The 21,046-nt window shown below is 33.3% G+C and overlaps 1 protein-coding gene across 1 annotated transcript; it reads right to left on the bottom strand.

Annotated features, from left to right (window-relative positions):
• Positions 1–52: 52 nt before the first annotated feature.
• LOC106063704 (serine/threonine-protein kinase MAK-like) lies at positions 53–16,129 on the bottom strand. The gene is made up of 15 exons (XM_056029366.1): positions 16,008–16,129; positions 13,242–13,575; positions 13,047–13,101; positions 12,003–12,124; positions 10,821–10,900; positions 10,493–10,625; positions 9,991–10,162; positions 9,712–9,879; positions 9,148–9,399; positions 7,256–7,455; positions 6,675–6,793; positions 5,534–5,656; positions 5,282–5,341; positions 4,259–4,589; positions 53–1,976 (listed from the first exon to the last, which is right to left on the bottom strand). The coding sequence occupies exons 2-15, from the start codon at positions 13,340–13,342 to the stop codon at positions 1,961–1,963; spliced, it is 1,932 nt and encodes a 643-aa protein (XP_055885341.1). The 5' UTR covers positions 13,343–13,575; positions 16,008–16,129; the 3' UTR covers positions 53–1,960.
• Positions 16,130–21,046: the final 4,917 nt, after the last annotated feature.

Below are 21,046 nucleotides of genomic sequence, written 5' to 3'. Positions count from 1 at the left end.
TTACATTCAGTAAAATTTTAACAACTTTAGTGTACAAATATTCACTAAAACACCATTATAAATGTCATATTAATTTTGATTTATTACACAGAATGAAAATCTATATACAAATAGAATGAGAGTTCTTCATGGAAATAAACAGCAGGAAAATTACACAAATTTATAGAAACTATAAAAAGCAATTACATTTTACTATTAAGTTTAATTTTAAAAATATTGTAATGAGTTGATAAACAATTATTTCACAACCTTTATAAAAATAAAAAGACCAATCCTATATATTTTGTTTACATTTATATTTGTTATAAATGCTCATTTTGTTAAACGGCCACAAAAAATTTATAAAGGGCAACATGTACAGATGATATTGGGTCATTTATCTACTTTTAAGTTAATGTTTTTTTGCTTGTTTATAGTACAGTGAGATATTTTGTTTACATCATAAAAATATTTGGATCTAATAGTGAAAGAAAACAAAATATAAGAAGCTTGTATAAATTTATCAAATGTATTTAAGCTGAAAATAAATCAGTATTTTAACAGTAATATTTATAAGTTAATATTACATGAAGAAAAAAATGGAACTATATCAGAATGTCTACTAAAACAAATAATAAAAGCTTTTAAACAATATGCATGAGGCAACTATCACAGCTTAGAGTTAAAACAAAATAAAATCTACAAAGGTTTGACACCTTGATCATTAAAAAAGACCCAATTGAATTTGAAAATTAGGTCAATGTTAAAGGGGCAGGATTTTATTATTATTATTAAGAGCATGTGGATGAAAACAAAATTACCCAAACTTAACTATGTCACTGACATGTGTATGAAAAGAATCTCTCTACACTAACCTAAACTTAACTATGTCAACGAACTATGGATGAAAAGAACCTTTCCAAACTGACCTAAACTTATTTATGTCACTGACATATGGACGTGGGAGCAATTTGATCCCATTTTCATATTATATATCTGCTATTTACAAAAAGAGAGAGAGATTTTCCCAGTTAAGTCCCATTTTTATAAATCTTTGATAGATATATATTAATACTTAACTTTCTCAAGAATTACGAACCAATTTTATGAAGATTTTTAATATGTAAAAATGACTAAGCTACTAGAAATTAACAATAGTTAAGAGACAGTGGCATGTTTGCACTGAAGTTCATTTGTGCTGCCATATTTCATTAAAAGTCATGACAACAAAATTCAATGATTATTAATTAATTTCAAACAATCTTCATTTCAACAAAAATAAAGTATATAAAAAAAATATTCCATTCATTTAAAACAATGAGGAATTCATACAAATTGTTTTATTTAATTTTCATGGCACATTATTTTTAACACATGCCATAAATTATGTTAATTTTTCTACTGGTGAAAGATAGAACTGCAATGAATGAAAAGCGGCTTTTTTTTTTAGAATCAACAATTATTTTCAAAAGTATAAAGCTGTTTTATCAGAGTTTGAATGTAAAATATTGTATTTACAGCCAGATCTTATTTATGTATACAAATAAAAACGTGTGCATAAGTATCAAAAAAAGTCTGAGAACAGATTCTCTTACTTTCAGCATTGCATGTTATTTATCTGAGCATGCTTGTTTCATTTTATGCATACTATAATTATGACTAGGTTGATTGTATATAAGATGCTTAAAAATAAAATACAAATTATTAGATATAATAGAGAAAAATGTATCATACATTGTTTTTGTTTTAAAATGTAAACTTCGGGAGATATTTCAACTCAATTTGAAATGAATTCAAAAAAATATTTAAAATTAACTGAAAAGCAATGCAATAAATTGTATGTTTACTCATTGCATGAGTATGTGTGCTTGTGTGTGTGTGTAAGTGAGAGAAGAGCAAAGTTCCAGTGAACCATTAGCTGCATATTTCTTGAACTGGGATTGGATGTAAACTTTTTCAAAACTAAACTTTTCTCTCATAATCAGGACTTGAGATATCTGGGGGGAAAAAAACAAAAATATATATATAAAAGTTGAAGTCAATGGAAAATTACTTTATATGGATGTGTATCAATGATTCTAACCTTTTAATAGTAAATGCATTTGTACCATGAAAATAATCAGCAACCACATTACATTATCAATATACCATGTTACTAGCACACATAAACTTAGAGCACAAGGATATATAGGAACCCCTGCTGTAATAAACAAACCAACTTAAAAAAAATTCTAGCACAATAGGTAGATAGCCTCAAAGGTACTTTTATTTTTTTGGAAGAAGTACCATGTATGATAGTTTTAAAAATTGTGAACCAATACCTGTTTAGATTTTTTTTAGGATTGAATAGATGTATGTTCTAAAAATTACTATGGCTGTATGTTTTTCTACTTGTTTTAATTAAACCTACTTTTAATAGAGAATATATTTTGATTATTTGTCCAGTAGGTGCTAATTTAGCTTTGACCTAGCCTATGCAAAATAAAATGTTAGATAATAATGTTTCTTGTAGATTTATCCATCCTGTAAATGTGATACATTTATGCCTGCATAATTGCTATATGTTTGTTTTGTTAGGTTAGTTAAAAGCTACAACATATGAACGGAAAGCATAAAATCAATCATAGAATTTGTATAGGTTGCACTGAATGGCTCTTTCTTATTCCTATGGGCTACAATTATAAAAAGTGTCTAACAATCATGCTTCTGCTTATGGAGTAATATGTACTGTTCCATAAGGCAGCCATATTGTTTTAAAACTTAATGTTTATTACCTTAACTTCTTCACTAACACAACAATTAAACAAAAGAATGGGAATGAAATAAAATAATGCTTGTTAGGCAACTAGTTACTTTCAAAGTATTTTCTCAATTTTTCCCTCCTTTTACTATATGATTTCAAGAATACTCCCCTGGCCAATTTTCACAAGATAATTGCAAGAATACTCCCCTGGCCAATTTTCACAAGATAATTGCAAGAATACTCCCCTAGCTGATTTCCACAAGATGATTTCACTACAAATATGTGGTTCCATAAGGTTGTCATTGTTGGAAGTAACCCTCCACTACCTATATATAATGCTTCCAATGGCAAGTGCCTCAAATAACCTCAGACAACCAGTCTAACTCCTGGCTCAGATATTGAGTCCAGTGAAACTATTTGACTAACAGGAGATGAAGCAAAGGCAAGTAAGTTTCAGGCAGGAGGGGCTTGTTAGCCTTGCTTGGCTACCACCTAGGAGGAAAACTGTGCATTCAAACCTTTCTGATTGTTTTTAGTTTTGTGTTTATGATGGACTGTTCGCAACATATTTATCTTAATTAGCATATAAAAAGGTACATTATTATTAAAAGCCTGACAATACAATCAAGTCATCTTTTTATCAAACATTTTTGTATTATTATTGTAAGTTTTTCTTTCAAAAATTGACTTAATCAGGAAAAAAACAGGAAACTTAAGAATATGTTACATTTTTTTTTATGAATCCAAAAACGTAAAAGAAAAAAAACCCTCTAAAATACTAAACTCTTAATACAAAAAAATTCAACAGTAAGAAGAAAAAAAAGTGAATTCTGTCATATTTGTAAAAATGTGGAATGGGCAAAAATAAAATTTAATTTGTAAAGAAAAATTTCAGAAAGAAGATAGATAAAATACATTTTATTTTAATAATAGCATAAAGACAATGATATTGTGTTAAATCTAACATTCACTCAAATTGAAAACCAACTCTTTCAAGGTAACAGACATAGATTAGCAATGCTTGTTAGTTTTGAACAATTAGCAATTAGGTTATCTATTTATTTAAAAAAAGCAAAAACAAATTACCTAGGAAAAAAGTTTGTCCTTTTTAAGGATAAGATAGATTGCATTAGTGATTCAAAATGAAAATATGGTTTCAGAAAGTCACTAAAAAGTGGAACATTACCAAAAATAAGTTGAACGGATACATTTTGTGAACCAAATAAATGCTTGCCAATAAAGCTTTACTGTATAATATTTTTTGCAGCTAATTATTTACCAATCAGGAAGAAAAGTTAGAGACGCCCTTAGATATTGCAAAAAAAAGAGAAATAAAAGAGTGAAACAGTAGTCACATAATAAAAGGGAAACAAAAATAAAAATTTTAAGGTTGCAAGAAAAAACATGGGGATTGTTTTAACAGTGGGTGGCAAATATTACAGAAAAATAATACTTCATACACTGAGGTATTGGAATCACAGTTTTATTAATATGCATCAAAGTTCTGTTAAAGACTTAGACCTTAAAAACACTTACTTTGAGGACCAGTCAGTTCGACGAGGTCCAGGACCGTAATCTGAAGGGCCAGGTTTTTTATTACTTCCTACAGCTGGTAAAGGAGCTGTTTTTTTCCATCCACCTATTGATGGCTGGTAGCCTGTAGAACCTGAACTTTGGTTAAATGATGGCTGATAGGCTCCACTGCCAGTTTTTGAACTAGCCCCACCTGCAGCCCCTGAATTCTGGTGCATGAAATTTGAATTAAGTCCCCTGCCTGCAGGGTTAACAAAAGTGCCACCTCCACTTGGAGAGTTGTCATAAGATGGGGAGCTTGTAAAGTTTGAATTACCAAAAGTGCTGCCCGTACCTGTCAACATAGTAAACAGAATATGGTTTAAATGTGTAATACTGTGTATAATATTGTGTAAACCCTTAAAATATTCTGCTGAGGTAATTCATGCATATTTTAATTATTATGTTGAAAGTGTTTTGTAATGAAATTTTTTTTCATTCACCAGAACAAACAGAAAGTTGAACACATGGTAGATTCTTAATTCCCTTTTCATATAGGTATAAATGTTCAAGCTTGTGGTACCAATCTATATTATAAATCAGAGAAAAAGTGAGGGCCCTAACGTAGGTGAAGATACATTTTTCAACCTTCTATTTTTTAAAGCAGGGGGGGAGATTTTATGCATTTTGTACTGACACTTCGGCGGGTCGGATGGAAGCTCATCATGGGCCGGATCTGGCCCGCAGTCCGTATTTTGGGCATCACTGGTATAAATTATTTGCTCTTCTAATGCATTGTTCTATGTAATGCACAATTGTAGAAACAAATTATATTTATGTGCTTGTACAATCAATTTTACACAATGGAAACTAATGTTTAACAACTGGGACTTTAGCCAATGGTTTCATTGATTGTATTAATTAATAATGATACACCATCTGTTATTCTCCTATAAAAGATTTAATACCCAAATATGGACAATGCGAATGTTGTAATAGTATCAACAGTCTAGATAATAATTAATTATTAAGTTGTTGTTTTTTTACCTTTATTTCCAAGAAATGATGGGACATAATCACTGTCATTGTTTTGAGGTCTGGATACTTCTGTCAAATATCATCACAAACAGAAATTCTACTTTGCCAACTATCACAAAATTCATTAACAACTAAATTAATTATGAAATTAATGATTAAGTATGAAAGTAATAACTCCCATGTTCTCAGACTGAGCATGTATCATGAACAAGAAATATGAACATTATAACAGTTTATTGTTAGGACAACATTGGCACTTACTGTTGTTAGAATTGATGGCAGCCAAAGGTTGTGCTTTTGGCATGGAGTTCCAATCATTCCCTAGCCCCAAACCACTATCTCTTCGAACACTGTCTCGGCGAGCACTATTTTTAGGATTCATTCCTATAGTTTTGAAAGCCAATAAATCAATTAATTCAAAATGTTAGTAGTCAATTACCCTCTTACTAATTTTTTAAAAAACTTAAAGCTGTAATTGAAGAACAGTTTTATAATATTCTAGCAAGAAGATAGTTCTTGACTTCTTATTATAGATAGTTCCTTGGAGATGACCTTTCTCTAGAAGAGGAGATAAAAAATGGAGGTCTACAAGGCATGTGTTCTTAGTACGCTACTATATGGCAGTGAGTCATGGATTACCTACACAAAGCAAGAGAGAAAACTAAACTCACTCCACTTATGCTGCCTTCAAAGGATCTTGAAAATAATGCCGCCTGCGCTGGCTTGGACATGTTTGCCGGATGGAGGACAATCACATCCCGAAAATAATTCTGTACGGGCAACTGGTCAACTCGCGTATGGTTCAAGAAAAACTGGTCGCCCCCACCTCCGTTACGTGGATGTGATAAAATGGGATTTAAAATCAGTGAACTTTGATACTGACCATTTGGAAGACATAGCCTTAGACCCACTAGTTGGAGAGAGATGGTGACCAAGAAAGCTATGGACAGCGAGATAACATGGGCCTCAGCTCTTAAAGAAAAGCATGCCATACGGAAAATGGCCGGCTCCTCAACCACCAAAGCGAAAGCCACCTTGAACTGCAATATATGTGATAGGGAGTGTCTCTCCAAAATAGGGCTTCACAGCCATATGAAAAAGTTTTTGAGATGAACCATAGTCGCTCAATGACTGAAGGAGGCCAATATATATATAGAGAGATTTTTTTTTTTCCATATTAAGCTTAAATACAGACATTTTTTTAGTCTCATACCAAATAGCCAAATGTAGTTAATTTAAAGTGAAGTTATTTAAGTTGATAAACTATTCAAAACAATATTTTTTATTATATGACTTATTATGTTCTAAAGAAATGAATTAGAATGAATTTCTAAACATAATGAAAAAAATTAATGTTCTTAAAGTTATATCATTACAAAAAATTCCAATGGAGATGACTAACCTGGTAAGTACCTGGCTTTACTAAAGTAATGTTGTTTAGCTGATGCTGCTGAAGATCGTCCTGAGTTAAGTCTGTTTTGTTGTCTGTTTACCATTGGATAGTTTTTTGCCTGGTAACTCCTACGAACAATTAATAATTAGCTATCAAATTTGTTTGAAAATATTAAGTAGTTGACAATGACCTGTTACAAGCGTCTATTTCAGGCAGTCAATTATCTATAACAGCAAAGAACAAAGCAGCAGGCCTTTGAAGTTGATATCCTTCAGAGACGCTGGAGATGGATAGGTCACACCCTTCGCAAGCCTGCATCCAACATAACAAGGCAAGCCCTAACCTGGAACCCCCCAAGGAAAGAGGAACAGGGGACTGCCCAGGAATACATGGCACCGCATTTTGGAAGCAGATGCCAAGACGTGGGGACAGTTGGAGAGACTCGCCCAGAACCGAGATGCTGGAGGCTGGTTGGTGGCCTATGCCCCAAAAGGGACCACAGGCGGAGATGAGAATATGACGAGTTATCTATAATATACTTTTAATAACAAACCAATGAATATCACTGACTTAAGTATGATGTTACTTACCCTAGAAAGTCATCATCATCATTTTTATTCTCTTTGCCTAAAGCATTGTTGTTATTCTTAGGAGGTACCGGAACTTTTTTGGTGGTTTTATTTGGCAGTGTATCAAATTCTGTCCAGTCATCCCAAGTGTCTGAAAGTCCCGCCCCCCAACGTTTTCGACCACCACTTTGTTTTTTGCTTACTGTCATCGAGAAAAAGTCCTAGAGCGGAAAACAATATTTAAAATTAAAACATTCAATTATATTATAAATAGTTATGCTTGATAATATTTTTTAGCTTCTGTTGTTTGAATTACTATGTGCTTTCGTTGTATTTTATATTCAGCATTTCTTAACATCACATAAATCTTTTTACATATACGTACGCAAGTTTTAATCTAGTATTTCTTTATAATTAAACATTTGCACTGCTCTAATTGTTTTGGTATATTAATGGTGAATTCAAAGAAACCTTTTTGGTGAATTCAAAGAAACCTTTTCAAGTTCAAAGAGCTAATGAAAAAGAACTTCCTTTGTTCATACATTCATACAAAGTCTCCATTCATTCATTTATACAAAGTCTCTGGTCTGAGTACCAGATCTCATCTTCTACATTTTGTTCAAAAACTAAACCTCCTTAAGCCTCCCTCCTCACCCACATTGTTACTTCCTGGATGTTGCCTAGACTTGACATTCCATTGTTGGGAATTTTTTTAAAAATGTATTTCAAAATATGTAATGCTTATTTATTTGTAAATGTTCTTCTTTAACATCTGAAGAGACAATGTTATCCCTTTGCAACTTTTCGTGACTAAAGAGGCCAATACTTCATACACAGCTGCAGTCACAGGTTGGGCATCTGTAAGTAACATACGCTGCAGCATTTTCACCCTTCTTTCTACTTCTAGAGTGCATGCCATCTGCGATCCTGGACCCCTTCCTTTATCCTTGCTCTCCATGTGGATCTATCCAGTTTTTCATTCTCCCAACTGTTGGTGTTTTGAAGAGCTTCATGTTGCCCTTGCATACATCAGTATACCTTAAAACTGAGTGACCTACAGCTCTCCTTCCTTCTATTAGATCACCCAACAGAATGTCTTGTGGGAGTCAACCTGGAGGCATTCTGTGAACATGTCCATGCCAACCAGGGCATCTACTACTGATAACAGTGTGGATGTCCTGGCACCCTGCTCTTTACAGGACTTCCTTATTTGTTATTTTATCTTGCCACCTTTTTTAAAGAATCTGCCTTAAGCATCTGAAGAAGATATTCATTTTTTTTTCCCTGCCAAGAGTAGGTGAACCATGTTTCACTACCATATAAAAGAGTTATCATAACACAGAAAAATGTTAATACACTTTAGAAACACCTTACCTAATTTAATTTGTGCTTAACATTTAGCTTTTCTCATCAAAAGTGACATATTTTCATATTAATAATAATAATAATTTAATTTACAGAGCGCTGTTAATAAACATGATGTAGGCTCAAGGCGCTGAAAATCAATAATACATTAAGACATACAGATGAGAAACATAAAGACATACAAATGAGAAACATAAAGACATACAAATGAGAAACATAAAGACATACAAATGAGAAACATAAAGACATACAGATGAGAAACATAAAGACATACAAATGAGAAACATAAAGACATACGGAATCACTTTGTTACTGAGGTACATGGACATTTATAACATGTAATGAATGCAGGGTAAAAAATACAGAAATATAGATATTTTAAATAGCATATAATAATTTTAGTGAATTTTTATTACCGGTACTAAATAAATCTAATTTCTAAGATTTCAGTGATTAACTTTGAATGAAATGTCTGATAAAGACATACTAAATCCATCAATACAGGTAAATAATGCTACAATGAATCCTACTGATACTTAAAGACATACTGAATCATTCTGTTTGGACATCTGGCTAGGTAAAGCTGGAAGTAAGTCAGAGAGATCATCTGCAAGCCCCACCCTCTGCGGCTGTGGATGGAAGCTGTAGTCAGTAGGCTTTGTTTCTGGGTATGTGCTTGGAGGCTTAGCCATGGGCTTCTGTGGGGAAGTCTGGGATGGAAGATTGGTTGGGGTTTTAGATGTAGGGGGTGGTGGACGTAAGAGATCTGTACCCACTTGGAAGAATGCATACCGTAAACACTGAAAAATAAAACATTTGTTCAGATTAAAATTGACTAGTTATGGTTAAAAAGACAACAACAAAACAATGCACAAATGTATTTACTATAAGGATCTAAGTAAATGTTTACAGTTATATTCGTCATTTATACCATTTATATTCCAATCAAATTAAATCTAATTTGAAAACTGAAAACTCCTGCTTTCTAAAAATAAACATTAACATTGAGTGAAAAAAATCACAATACCAAAGTTATTTGAGATTACTTAATGTTGAAATAAGTATTTCAACTTTAAAATATTTATTGAAAAAAAAACCTAAGAGAAATAAACCTGAGGGGCTGAGGGTCTTTTTTGTGGGTTCCACATCAGCATGTCTTTCAGGACTTGTAATCCATCGTTGGTAGCATTGGGAATGACCTGTTTCAGTGGAACAGGAACACATTGACTGAACCTGAAGTTCATACTCGCAGCCAGCTGATAACCCTCATTCCAGTCTTCCTGCTCACAAGAAAACAAAACTAAAAGTTTATTCCGTATTAAAAAATGCTAATTGTTTCATTAATATGTTCATTAGTAAACCATAATGAAAATAAAAATATTGAGGCCAACCTTTTTTGGTGTCCCTAGCACTGAACATATTTTAAAAATCTCATCTATTTCTGAACTACCAGGAAAGAGGGGTCGGAGAGTATAGAGTTCTGCCATGATGCAACCAATGGCCCAGATGTCAATGGGTGAACTGTAGTTAGTGGAACGTAGTAGAACTTCAGGAGCTCTGTACCTGTGTAAACAGAACTTACTTTTTTATTTCTTCCTTTTGATCCTCTTCAGTATGTAAGGAAATAAATCATTTGCTTTTATAATTACTTAATTAGCTTTTAAAAACAATCAAAAGACTGTTATGAGAAGTATGACAAATAAACACAATATGGGTCACTTAAATTTAAAGAATATTTTAATTATGTGTGATGTTGACTCCATTTAGACATTTGGTAAATATTAAATCTTGTGAATTAGGATTGTAGTTCTATGGTCCATAAAAAAACTTTAATGAACATTGAAATGCAATAATGTGTGTAGTAATTGATACAAATATGGCTCTATTTCTTACCATCGTGTTGAGACATAATCTGTGTAAGGTGGCCTAGATCTGATTTCTCTGGCTAGACCAAAATCTGCTATTTTGACCTGCTCAGTTCCATTACACAACAAATTTTCAGGCTTCAAGTCACGATGAAAAAATCCTATGGAGAAAATGACAAAAGTATTATATCTTGTATAATGACTGAGAATATTAAAAAGAATAGTTTGAGTTTGTAGTACCATTTTTTTTTTTTCATTATTGCCAATTCAAATAAAAATTTATCTAAAAGTTTCTCAAACAAGAATTTTGATGTCACTCAACACGTTAAGGTTCTAAAGCAAATGCTGTAACTCACCATGTTTATGCATGAAAGTCAACCCCTGAAGTACTTGGTATGTTATGTTACGTACTACTGACTCTGGCAAAAGTTTGTCTCTGTAGATTAGGGAAAATAAATTATTTTCTATTAAGGAGCAATTTATTAAATAGACGTTGTATTGAATATTAATGAACTAAATAACTGAATATATAAAATACAGAAATTACTTAAAAAAAAGGTAACATCCTGTGCGTGTCCTTAAGTATCTAAGTCATGCAAGTTAATTAATGACTAAAAATCTGTCAAGTCGTTGGTTTTCCTGGCTGATTCTGGCAACCCATTTCATGCTCTTATAGCACTAAAGAAGAAGGAGTATTTGTACAACTTTGTCCAAGCATATGGAAAAGGAATATGCATTTTTCTTTTTTCTGAGTATTTTATTAGGTTTTGTTTTTGTATTTGAAGATAATGGTTCAGTGTTTTCTGTATAATTGCTACTTTACTTTCTGTCCTGAAGGCTCTCTAAATTTAATGATTTTACTAAAGGTGTTACTCTAATCAAATGTGAATATTTGTTTGTTATGAATCTCACTGCTCTATTTTGTGTCTGTTCCAGTTTTTTTATGTTTTCTTGAGTTGAGGGGTCCAAACAGAGGATGCCTATCTATTATTGCCCTAACAGCAAGGTTAAATAACCTTTTTGTTTTATGTTTTTATTTGATTTTTTAAAATTTATTTTAATATAAAATGTAATAGTCAATCAATACTCCATGGGACAAGAAAGCCAAATAGTAAAATCTATACTCCTGCTATTTTTTATTTTAATAAAGAATAAAATTTGTATTCAAGGTAGTGTTTAACCTTCATAAGCATCTGATATCAGGTGATAAAAGTTAAAGTGTTTGGTCATTGTATAGGGGTGAGCTCTACTTCCCATTTAAGGTGAACTTCATCAATGTAACAGCTACATGAAATGTAAAAAATGTTTCATAAATTTGTTGCCCATTCAAATACGAAAAAAATGTAAACCCTTTTTGTAATCTTAAATTCTAATTGTATAAAATGTCCCAAATATTTAATGTATTGGTTTATATCTAAATGTTAACATAAACTATTCTAGGTCTATATTATGTATAGGCCTATTTTAGGAGCAAGAATATTGTTACTTTAATGATTACATTTTTTATTTTTATTTCTCTTCTAAGCACTAGTTTTTACCTGTCTTTCATCATCTGGTAAAGATTTTCCTTCATAAACTCAAAAACAAAATATAACATGTCATTCTCTCTGATCACTTCCTTCAGCTTGACAATGTTTGGGTGATTCAGTTTTCTCAAAGACTGGAAAAGTACACAACTCTGTTAATGATCTACTCATCAAATGTTGTTTTATAAAACATAGTTGACCACAGCTTTAATGCTTTTTTTTTACAAAGCTTATATCAACTCAATCTGTCTGTCTGGCCAAAAGTTAGTACATGTTATTTCTCTGACATCCAATCTTGGATCAAGTTGAAATTTTGCACAATTATTTCTTTTACCTGACAATGCTAGAATCAATAAGAAAACAAATTAACCAATTAGTTAATTGGTAATAAATTATTTTGTTTGGAATCTCAAATAAGGGAAAGAAATAGTACTTGACTGAAGTGGTGGTATAAGCTCAATTAGTCCCCTTTATATTACGTAGTCATCTAAGGCTTAGCGAACACAAACATGAAATAGAAACAATCGATAACTATACAATGTCCCAAGTTCATAGACTCTTTGCTAGCAGAGTGGTTACTGTGTTGGCTTGAGAAGCCTGGAGAAGGCTTTAGCCTACAAGTTTGAATTCAAGTCATCCTTTTTAAAAAAAAAATACATTTAAAAAGTGATCCCCCACATACCCCGTTCATTATTCCCCTACCCCTTTCCAACTGGTCCAGACAAGTTATAGCATCATAATGTATTGAGAATGCTAAAAGAATGAAATTGTGCGAAACAAAAACAATTGATAAAGAAATATTTCTAATCACACAGATTTATTATTGTTAGTCTAGATCTATTACAAATTTAATTACATGACTGATCCAAACTAATAGATACACTTAATATAAGCTTTGTTGTTTTTTTTTATAAGTATTTTTTTATATTTTGCTTGTTTATATTTGTATTAGAAACAAACAAAAATTATTGGATAAATATATTACTTTGATATTTTGATTTTTAAAATGGTATTTTAAATGACCAAAAAAGCTAGGTATCGAAATAGACTTCTTACCTTAACTTCTCGAAGATTCAAGCATTCATCCCAAGAATAATATTTCTTTTTCATTCTAAAGATAAAATTTTTACTTTTATAAAATAATTTAAAATGTTTATTTTTAACTCATCTATACTAAAAAAAATATTTTAAGAAAAAAATTCCAACTGTTGGGATTAAAATAAAAATTTAGTTAATTAAAAAATGTCTTACTTTTTAATTGCCACTTTTTCATTTGTTTCAACTGTAGTTGCAAGCAAAACACTTCCATAAGTTCCATCCCCAAGTTGCTTAGAGATCTGATAGCGGTTCATTTTTTTAAATGTTTATAGTTCCTAACCCAATGTTTACTTCTTAGGTGTGGCACAGAGTTTGCTGAACACCTAATATGTACTTAATATGTACTTTTGTTGAAATAAAATACTGATTGATGATAACATTACAAAGAAAATGAGAGTTTTTGCAAACTTTTCAAAATTCAACTATAGAGACATTGCCAATGATTATACTCATTTCTAGATAAATGTGTTCTCTGAACTGTAAATTCCTAGAGAAGAGAAATTTTAAATTAGAGTTAGCTCACAGAAAAATATTTTGTTAGGTTCCATCAATATAAATGCAGACAAATTTCAATGGTCAGAAATAATGTGATCTAGATCTAAAACAAGCATATCTCAAATTATAGTTACCCTTTTCAGACCCTGTGTTAAGACAGATGATGTTAAGGTCAAATTATAGTGAACTCATTAAAAGTTTCTTTTTCTTTAAGTTTTATAAGTTTCAGACATTTCAGAAATGAACATTATTACACCCTAGTCCAAACCTCCTACAGAACTGCAGCTATGAAAGCGGGCAGGGTTTTAACCAATTAGACCAAGTTCAAAGTGCATTATAAGAACAGCATATGAAAGGAAGTGGATTATTTACCAAAAACAACATTTTCAAAACTTAAGTTGCTAAACTTTTGTGACAATAAGGGTCTGTGAACAAGCATAAGCTTGCCTGAAAATACACAAGTCAATAAGCCGACTGAATGACTGCAAGTAAATTCTATTACACATTTCAAGAACATTATCCATTACATAACTATGATTAATTATAATTTAGTTACTAAACATTGTTTGCACAGTAGGGCCTAAATTATCTATTTCATAACTATGATTAATTATAATTTAGTTACTTTGTTTGCAAAGTAAACTCCTTTTTTTAATCATTATTATGCTATGTAACATTAAACATTTATTATAGTAATTATCAATAGTAAGATTGTATTATCAAATTAAAAATTGCTTTACTATAAGGCTTTTTTTTTTGAGTCCCAAGATTAAAGAGAAGTGCAGTATTTCAAGTGGCTGTGGGACCTACATATTTTGCCACATCCAGCGCAGACATAACTAAAAACTGTTTTATTCCTATTGTAAAATGTCATAATACGAAAAGAATGTAACATAATATTTAATGATAATATATGCTCATACTTAATTTGACGTAAATTATTCTTTTTCATCTTTATTTTAAACTAAAGGTATATAGTCATGCATCAGTGACTTAAATTAAACTCTGATAATGCTAAAGCTAAGTCATTAGTTTTCCTAGCTGATTCAGCCAAATTCAGGCAATCCATTCCATTATCTAAGACGATAAGACAAATGGCACTGGGGAAGAAGGAGCACTTGTACAATTAATTTTTAATTACCTTTTTTCTTTCTAATTTCTAGCAAATAGAATAATAAATTTGCCATTCTGAATTTTTTTCAGCTTTCGACTTTTGTTTATCTATATTTATATTTGTAAATTTAATTATGGTTCAGCATTTGGTAATCCTGTAGATCAGCGTCCCCTGCTCACAAAGTACTGATAATTAATACCTTTAATTCATATTATAGATGTAAATAGTGTTTTTAATCAATTTGGTTGTTAAAAGCAATTATGAATATAATTATTAATAATTATTACTGAAGTGTGAGTGAGAGTAGTGAGACTGTACTATCACTGTGACTGAGTGTGAGTCAGTGTGACTGTGACTGAGTGTTTAGTTTAGAAAAGATCTAGTCAGCTAATCGGTAAATTCATAAATATAATACCATAAATATTCGCATTAAAATATCAGTATACATCTAGAATGCCAGTAGGATGACTTCCACAAGACATTCTGTATGGCGATCTAATAGAAGGCTAAGAAGACAGGAGAGCCGCTGGTCGCCCACTTTTACGGTATACGGATGTATAAAACGCAACATGAAGTTCCTCAAAATCGACACTAGCAGCTGGGAAAAAGTAGCACTGGATAGATCCATATGACAGGGAGAGAGAGCATATAAAGTTTTAAAGGAAGGGTCTCGGATTGCAGATGCCATACTATCAACTAAAATACACAACAGAAGCAGAAAAAAGGGTGAAATTGCAAAGGCGCCTGGTGATTACATGATACATTAACTTAACATCTAGAGTATTCTAGAGTCTATCAGTCATCAGTCTATCATGTCACTATCAATCATTGAATCATGATATTAATAGATAATACTATCTATATTCAGATTATTATTCTAGATTAGATATGGCATGCTCAACCTGCGACTGCAGATATAATAGTTATCATTAATTAAGTCATATGCCATATGCCTATCACCCTATGTCAGTATCAAGTATGTCACCGTCACTATGTGAAGTATTGTGAAGTTACAGAACTTCAGAAGTATCGTGAACGGTGAGTATAAATTAATGTCACTGTGACTATGAGACTATCAATAGTATCATTAGTTAAATTAGTATCAATAATCATGATATGTCTGATATGACAGTATGTTTATGTTTATGATCAGATATGACATATGTGTATCAAGGATTGGCCTTTTTAGTCACACAAGAAGTTGCAAAAGGAAAAGATCGTCTCTCGAGACGAAAAATGCCACAGATAGATCTAGATTTCATATGAAGATCTACATATGATATATAATATAGATCTAGAATTAGGCCTACCGTCCTGCTGAAGTATCACATTCCAATGATGGCAGCCATGTTGCAGTTGCTATATTGTGTTTTGTTTGTCACGTGACTAATTATAGCAACGTAAATACCTCTATTGGTTTTGATCATTGACTATAGATATATGTATAGTCTATGGTTTTGATTTCAGTCAACTACATATACTTTAACTACAGGGGTTACATATGTTTTGGTCTACTATTTGATAAAACAGAAAAAAGATTTACTGCTGAAAGCAGATAAAAAGCTGGGTTTCGATACTTTCAGCACAACAAATATCAGAAGCTATATATATATATATATACAGATTATCGAAAACTACAAACCTGTTTCCCCCCCGTAATAATAATAAATGCTTGTCTTCGAGTCCGAGGATTACCATATAGGCCTAATACAATATTTCCCGTAAATACGCATCTCCAGTTGCTATCTACATATTGTGCCACAACAGCGCTGATCCACCAGTCCTTTTTGTTAAAAAAAAAAAAAATAGGTGCCGGTACTCAGTGATGGATTGCCTAACTACTATTAAATTAATAATAAACGTTAAATACATAGTAAGAAACGTAATAATTTTGTTCACACATTCAAAAAGGTGCCGGTACCCCGTACCGGTGCGTACCGTCACAAAAAAAGCACTGGACATAACCATTGTGGTCAATTTACATTTTCTTTTCGACAAATTCGTCTTGTTTTCGCACAGTTAAGTCACTTAAGTAAGTTGGCACCTATAAGCTGGTCTTTAAAGCGTTTCCGTCGGGCACCTGTCATGTCGACCACCCTTCAGCTCATCAAAAGAAGAGTGCTTTTGGCATACGTTCGTCCGTCATACGGGATACGTGCCCTGCCCAGCGTAGTACTGTCGGAACATAAGAAGTCCCTCTACACTGTCCATACCAGCTTTCGCAAGGACATCGCTGTTTGCAGCGCGGTCTTGTCATCATATGTCCATAATGGAGTGCAATTAAGAATCTTTGTTGAAAGCGTTCAAGAAGTCTTAGTTGCTTTCTGTATAGTAACCATGTCTCAGATTAACGTAGAAGCGTAGAGAGAACCACAGCTTGGTAAACATTGATATGATTTTTGTAGGCAGGCAAAGTGATTTATTCCGCCAAACTCTCGCCTGGAGGCCTACAAAAGCACCTGACCCTGGCCAGATGGCTATAATCAGCTTCCCTTGAAAGTGATGCATTTTAATACTATGGTACCTTTAAATGTGGAGTGGTCCATTTACGGTGATCTTTGGGGTTGAGTAGGTTTTATTGTATGACTTCTGGAACATGGCTAATGTTTTCCGAGAATTATGGATTACCAGAAGAGGCGGTAGAACATATAGACTTAACGCCTGATGGCCTCCGATTACTCACCCCCAATGCAAGAGTTCCAGCTTGTCTTCTAAATACGGCCAGAGTGAACATCGCTTTCTTCAATATTGCCGCCCCTGTCATTAGTATTAGTTCAAACTAAAATTAAAACTGCTTTGTTGGTCTTTATTGGAAATTTGTTATGAACACAATGACTCTTTTTTTTAAATTAAAAACATCAAAAAAAATAACAGACGTCGATACACGACGCACAAAGAAATTAAGTTCCTTGAGTGATACTTTTCTCAGTGTAGTGCTGATAGTCTCACAGGTTAAGTAAAAAACACGTTTTTGTACTTTTCGGTTCTAGCCCTAATGGACAGGACTTGACGACGATTTAACGTAGTAATAATGAAGCAAGTGGCGGTTATATACATAGGCTATGTTTCTTTGTTTTAAAAAAAAAATCCTCTATTCAGTTTTTCTAATCTCTATAAAGTTTATGCTTAAATATAGTATATACAAGTTAAGAGTGCCGGACATTTTACTTCCCTAACGCGTACTTGATCATGTCCGGTAGCAATTGTTTTTCTAATCTTAACAAGACTATATAGACTGTAGGCCTGATATGCCTATTGGTTTTAAATAGAAATGTGCAATGTAAAAAAAATAATTTCAGTTGTGTTTTCAATAGGTAGATAAAATACAATTTGTTTTCTTAAATTTGTATAATGTAGAATCTTAAAATAATTCTATATACATTATGCCACTTTTATTACTCACTTTAAAGAAAACATTTTTTAGGACAAAAAAAAATGCAAACTTTTGTTAATGAAAAGTCTGTAGAGTTCTCTATGTCATTGTACAACGAAAATAATATACGTAAAGGTCATCGTCAAAGATAGATAACTGTTGGAAAAAGATGTCATCTATTTTTTAATTTATATAGGCCTAAGTTTTGCAATTTTAAAGGTCAACTGCATAAAACATTATCTTTTCTTTTACTAATACAGTTTAAAATCATATGTAATGCTTAATCCATATAAATTTAAACCTTTTGAAGATCAAACTTAAGAAATAAAATGTAATTCAAAGTGTGTTAATAGGCCTATAATCTCAATGTAATAGAATTACATCGGCCGTGTGGCATTTACGTGCACGTTATCGGCGGCCGCCCGATGTATATGTACTGTACACTAATGGAGAAAAAAAAAAAGAACTGAATCGAAGCGCCGATAGAAGTCGAGGCTTTTCCCATCATGATGAAAAATGTAATTTAAGAAGATTATAATTGAGAAATGAGTCTTTTGTAAAATTCGAATGTTCTTGTTATGTTACTCTTCGGTGTTTTTTTTTTTTTTTTTTTTGGGAAAAAGGGGGGAGGGAAGGGGTGAGTTTTGTTACGATTTGTTAAAACTACAAGGTGAAAAAAAGGGAGGGGGGCTAAAAATCATAATTTTTGATGTTACGTACTATCCTAACGTTCCCTAAGTGGTAATTAATTAATTTTCTTTTATATAGAAAAGGGAACTTATATATGGCAGTGACTATGAGGTTATTTGCCTTAGATAAGCTTTTTAAAAAAAAAAAATAATTAATTTCGCTTGTTTCTTCTTTCCTTTAATATTGTGTAGCGTTTCTGCAGGTATCCACTCCTTCCGAGTGAATGACTTAGGACCCAGTACTTGTTGGCATGTTGAAGTCACTGTTTCTTTCACTTTCTGCCGCGTCTGTTTTAACGTCTCCTCTTCTAACAGCTCATCCAGGACCCGGAGTTTGCATTATAGAGTGGCCTTGAACTCTTCCTGTTATGCGCAGTCTTTTAGCGTTGCAACGATGGTATTGGCTGAATCCTCCTGATCAATTCTTCTTCAACTTTAGTCTCAGTCGGAAGACCAAAACTTGATGGTGTGAAGCAACATCTGCTCCTCGTTGGACACGTAAACCCCGTAAGAGACGGAACTTCTTCATGATACAAACGTGATCAATTTGCTTTTCTGCTGACAGGTCTGGTGATAGGCCTCTACCCAAGTTGTCTTGACTCTCCGTTGGTGTGGGAAGACAGTTTTCCTCCGATAATTGTGGCACAAATGTCACGAATCTCTTTCCATTATCGTTCACCTCGCCTAGTCCCAAACTGTCCCATGATCTCGTATCCTCTGTTGACACTACCAATCTTGACTGTGAAATCACCCATTATGAAGAGGATATTCTTTGGTCTGTCTTGGAAGATAGTAAGCAAGCTGTGGTAGAAGTTGTCTTTCATTTCTTCTTCGATGTCGTTCGTTGGTGCGCTGTTAAGTCTAGTGGACCGTTGCCCGGGCATGTTTCCCTGCCTCATAGTGGCATCCAAGAGGAAACGGTTGTAGGGGGGTGCGATTAGGCCAAATGGGTAGCGGAACAAGACTCCCGTGGAGTGCCTAAGGGGTGCAAGAGTATTCCCATTGCACTGTGCGGGGTTGTAAAAGAGCTTCCACAACTTCCTCAAGAGTCCGTTTCACAAATGGCGTGTCCCGCACGGTTAGCCTGGTATAGAATAGGAAAATGGCAGTGATTCCCGGTGTACATTTCCTTCGGCCGCGTCTCTAGTCCGCGAGTACGGAGTGACCGTGTCACTGAAAATGACACTCGTAAGACAGAACACACTGTTCAATCAGGCCGATGAAAGGGAGCTTTTGTTCGCTTTTGATGGCCTTGAGTTTCAAGAGTCTATGGCTCAACTCTACCTGACAATTTCAAATTGGTGGACCGTTGGGTCACCAGACAAGTTCTATTGACCGTCCTTCTCCATTTTTCTGTCTTTTGCCTTGGACAGCACCAGGGCTGTGTAATATTTTCCTGCTCGTGTCAGTATATAGTAGCTAGATGGAAGTCAGCCTCTTCTACTCAGAAGCAGCTAATCCATCTTGATTTAGTTGAGCTCATATCTCTGCTGCCAATTGCGCTTTCTTAGCCTACTAGTCTCGAACATGGTCCGAACGTTACATATGCCGATAATGGTGTTGGGCCTAGTGGAGTTAAGTCTTCGACTTGTGAGCTTCCAAACGACTCTGTGCCTGGCTTTCGCCGACCGGCATCATACACCTACCAGCTGGAGACTCATCTTATCTTAGGTTCGTGGAGTTTTGATTTTCGGTTTGACGCTTCTGTATCTGGTCGTTTTTCAACAACTCTCCTCCTTTTTTTCAGCCGGGCTTTGCTACCATTCGCATGGATGGACAATGGGAGAATACTTTTTTCCATAATCGATTTTAAGAAACCTGCGTAACCATTTTAATTAAGTATAAAGAATAAAATATTGCTTTGGTGTTATTTATGTTATAGGCCTACGGCTATGAAGCATTAACCGTTCGAATTCCGACTCGATTTGAGTTGTGTTTGCCGAGTGTGCAGGCTATGCCAAAATGTGTGTATTCCTAAGTCTAAGGCTCTGTCCTACTGTTGGCGTGCAGGTGTCTGTTAACTATAATTGGCCTACTATAAATATCTAGATAAATGGACAGTGAAAATGGATCGAAACATTGATTAAATGGCATATGAACAAAACTACATTCAACATATTGTTTAAAATCTAGAACTAGGTCTATATTATAGCTCTAGATCTAGATCTAGATGTAGACTAGATTCTGATTCTGAGTTAGACAGTCATGTCCATTGGCTTAATTTTTCTTTTTCTATTTGTTGTGAACTCATCCCGGAAGTGGATGTGACGTCATTTATATGGGACAG

Source organism: Biomphalaria glabrata, chromosome 5, assembly GCF_947242115.1.
Source record: "Biomphalaria glabrata chromosome 5, xgBioGlab47.1, whole genome shotgun sequence".
NCBI lineage: Eukaryota > Metazoa > Mollusca > Gastropoda > Planorbidae > Biomphalaria > Biomphalaria glabrata.
This window is presented reverse-complemented; position numbering and strand designations above follow the sequence as displayed.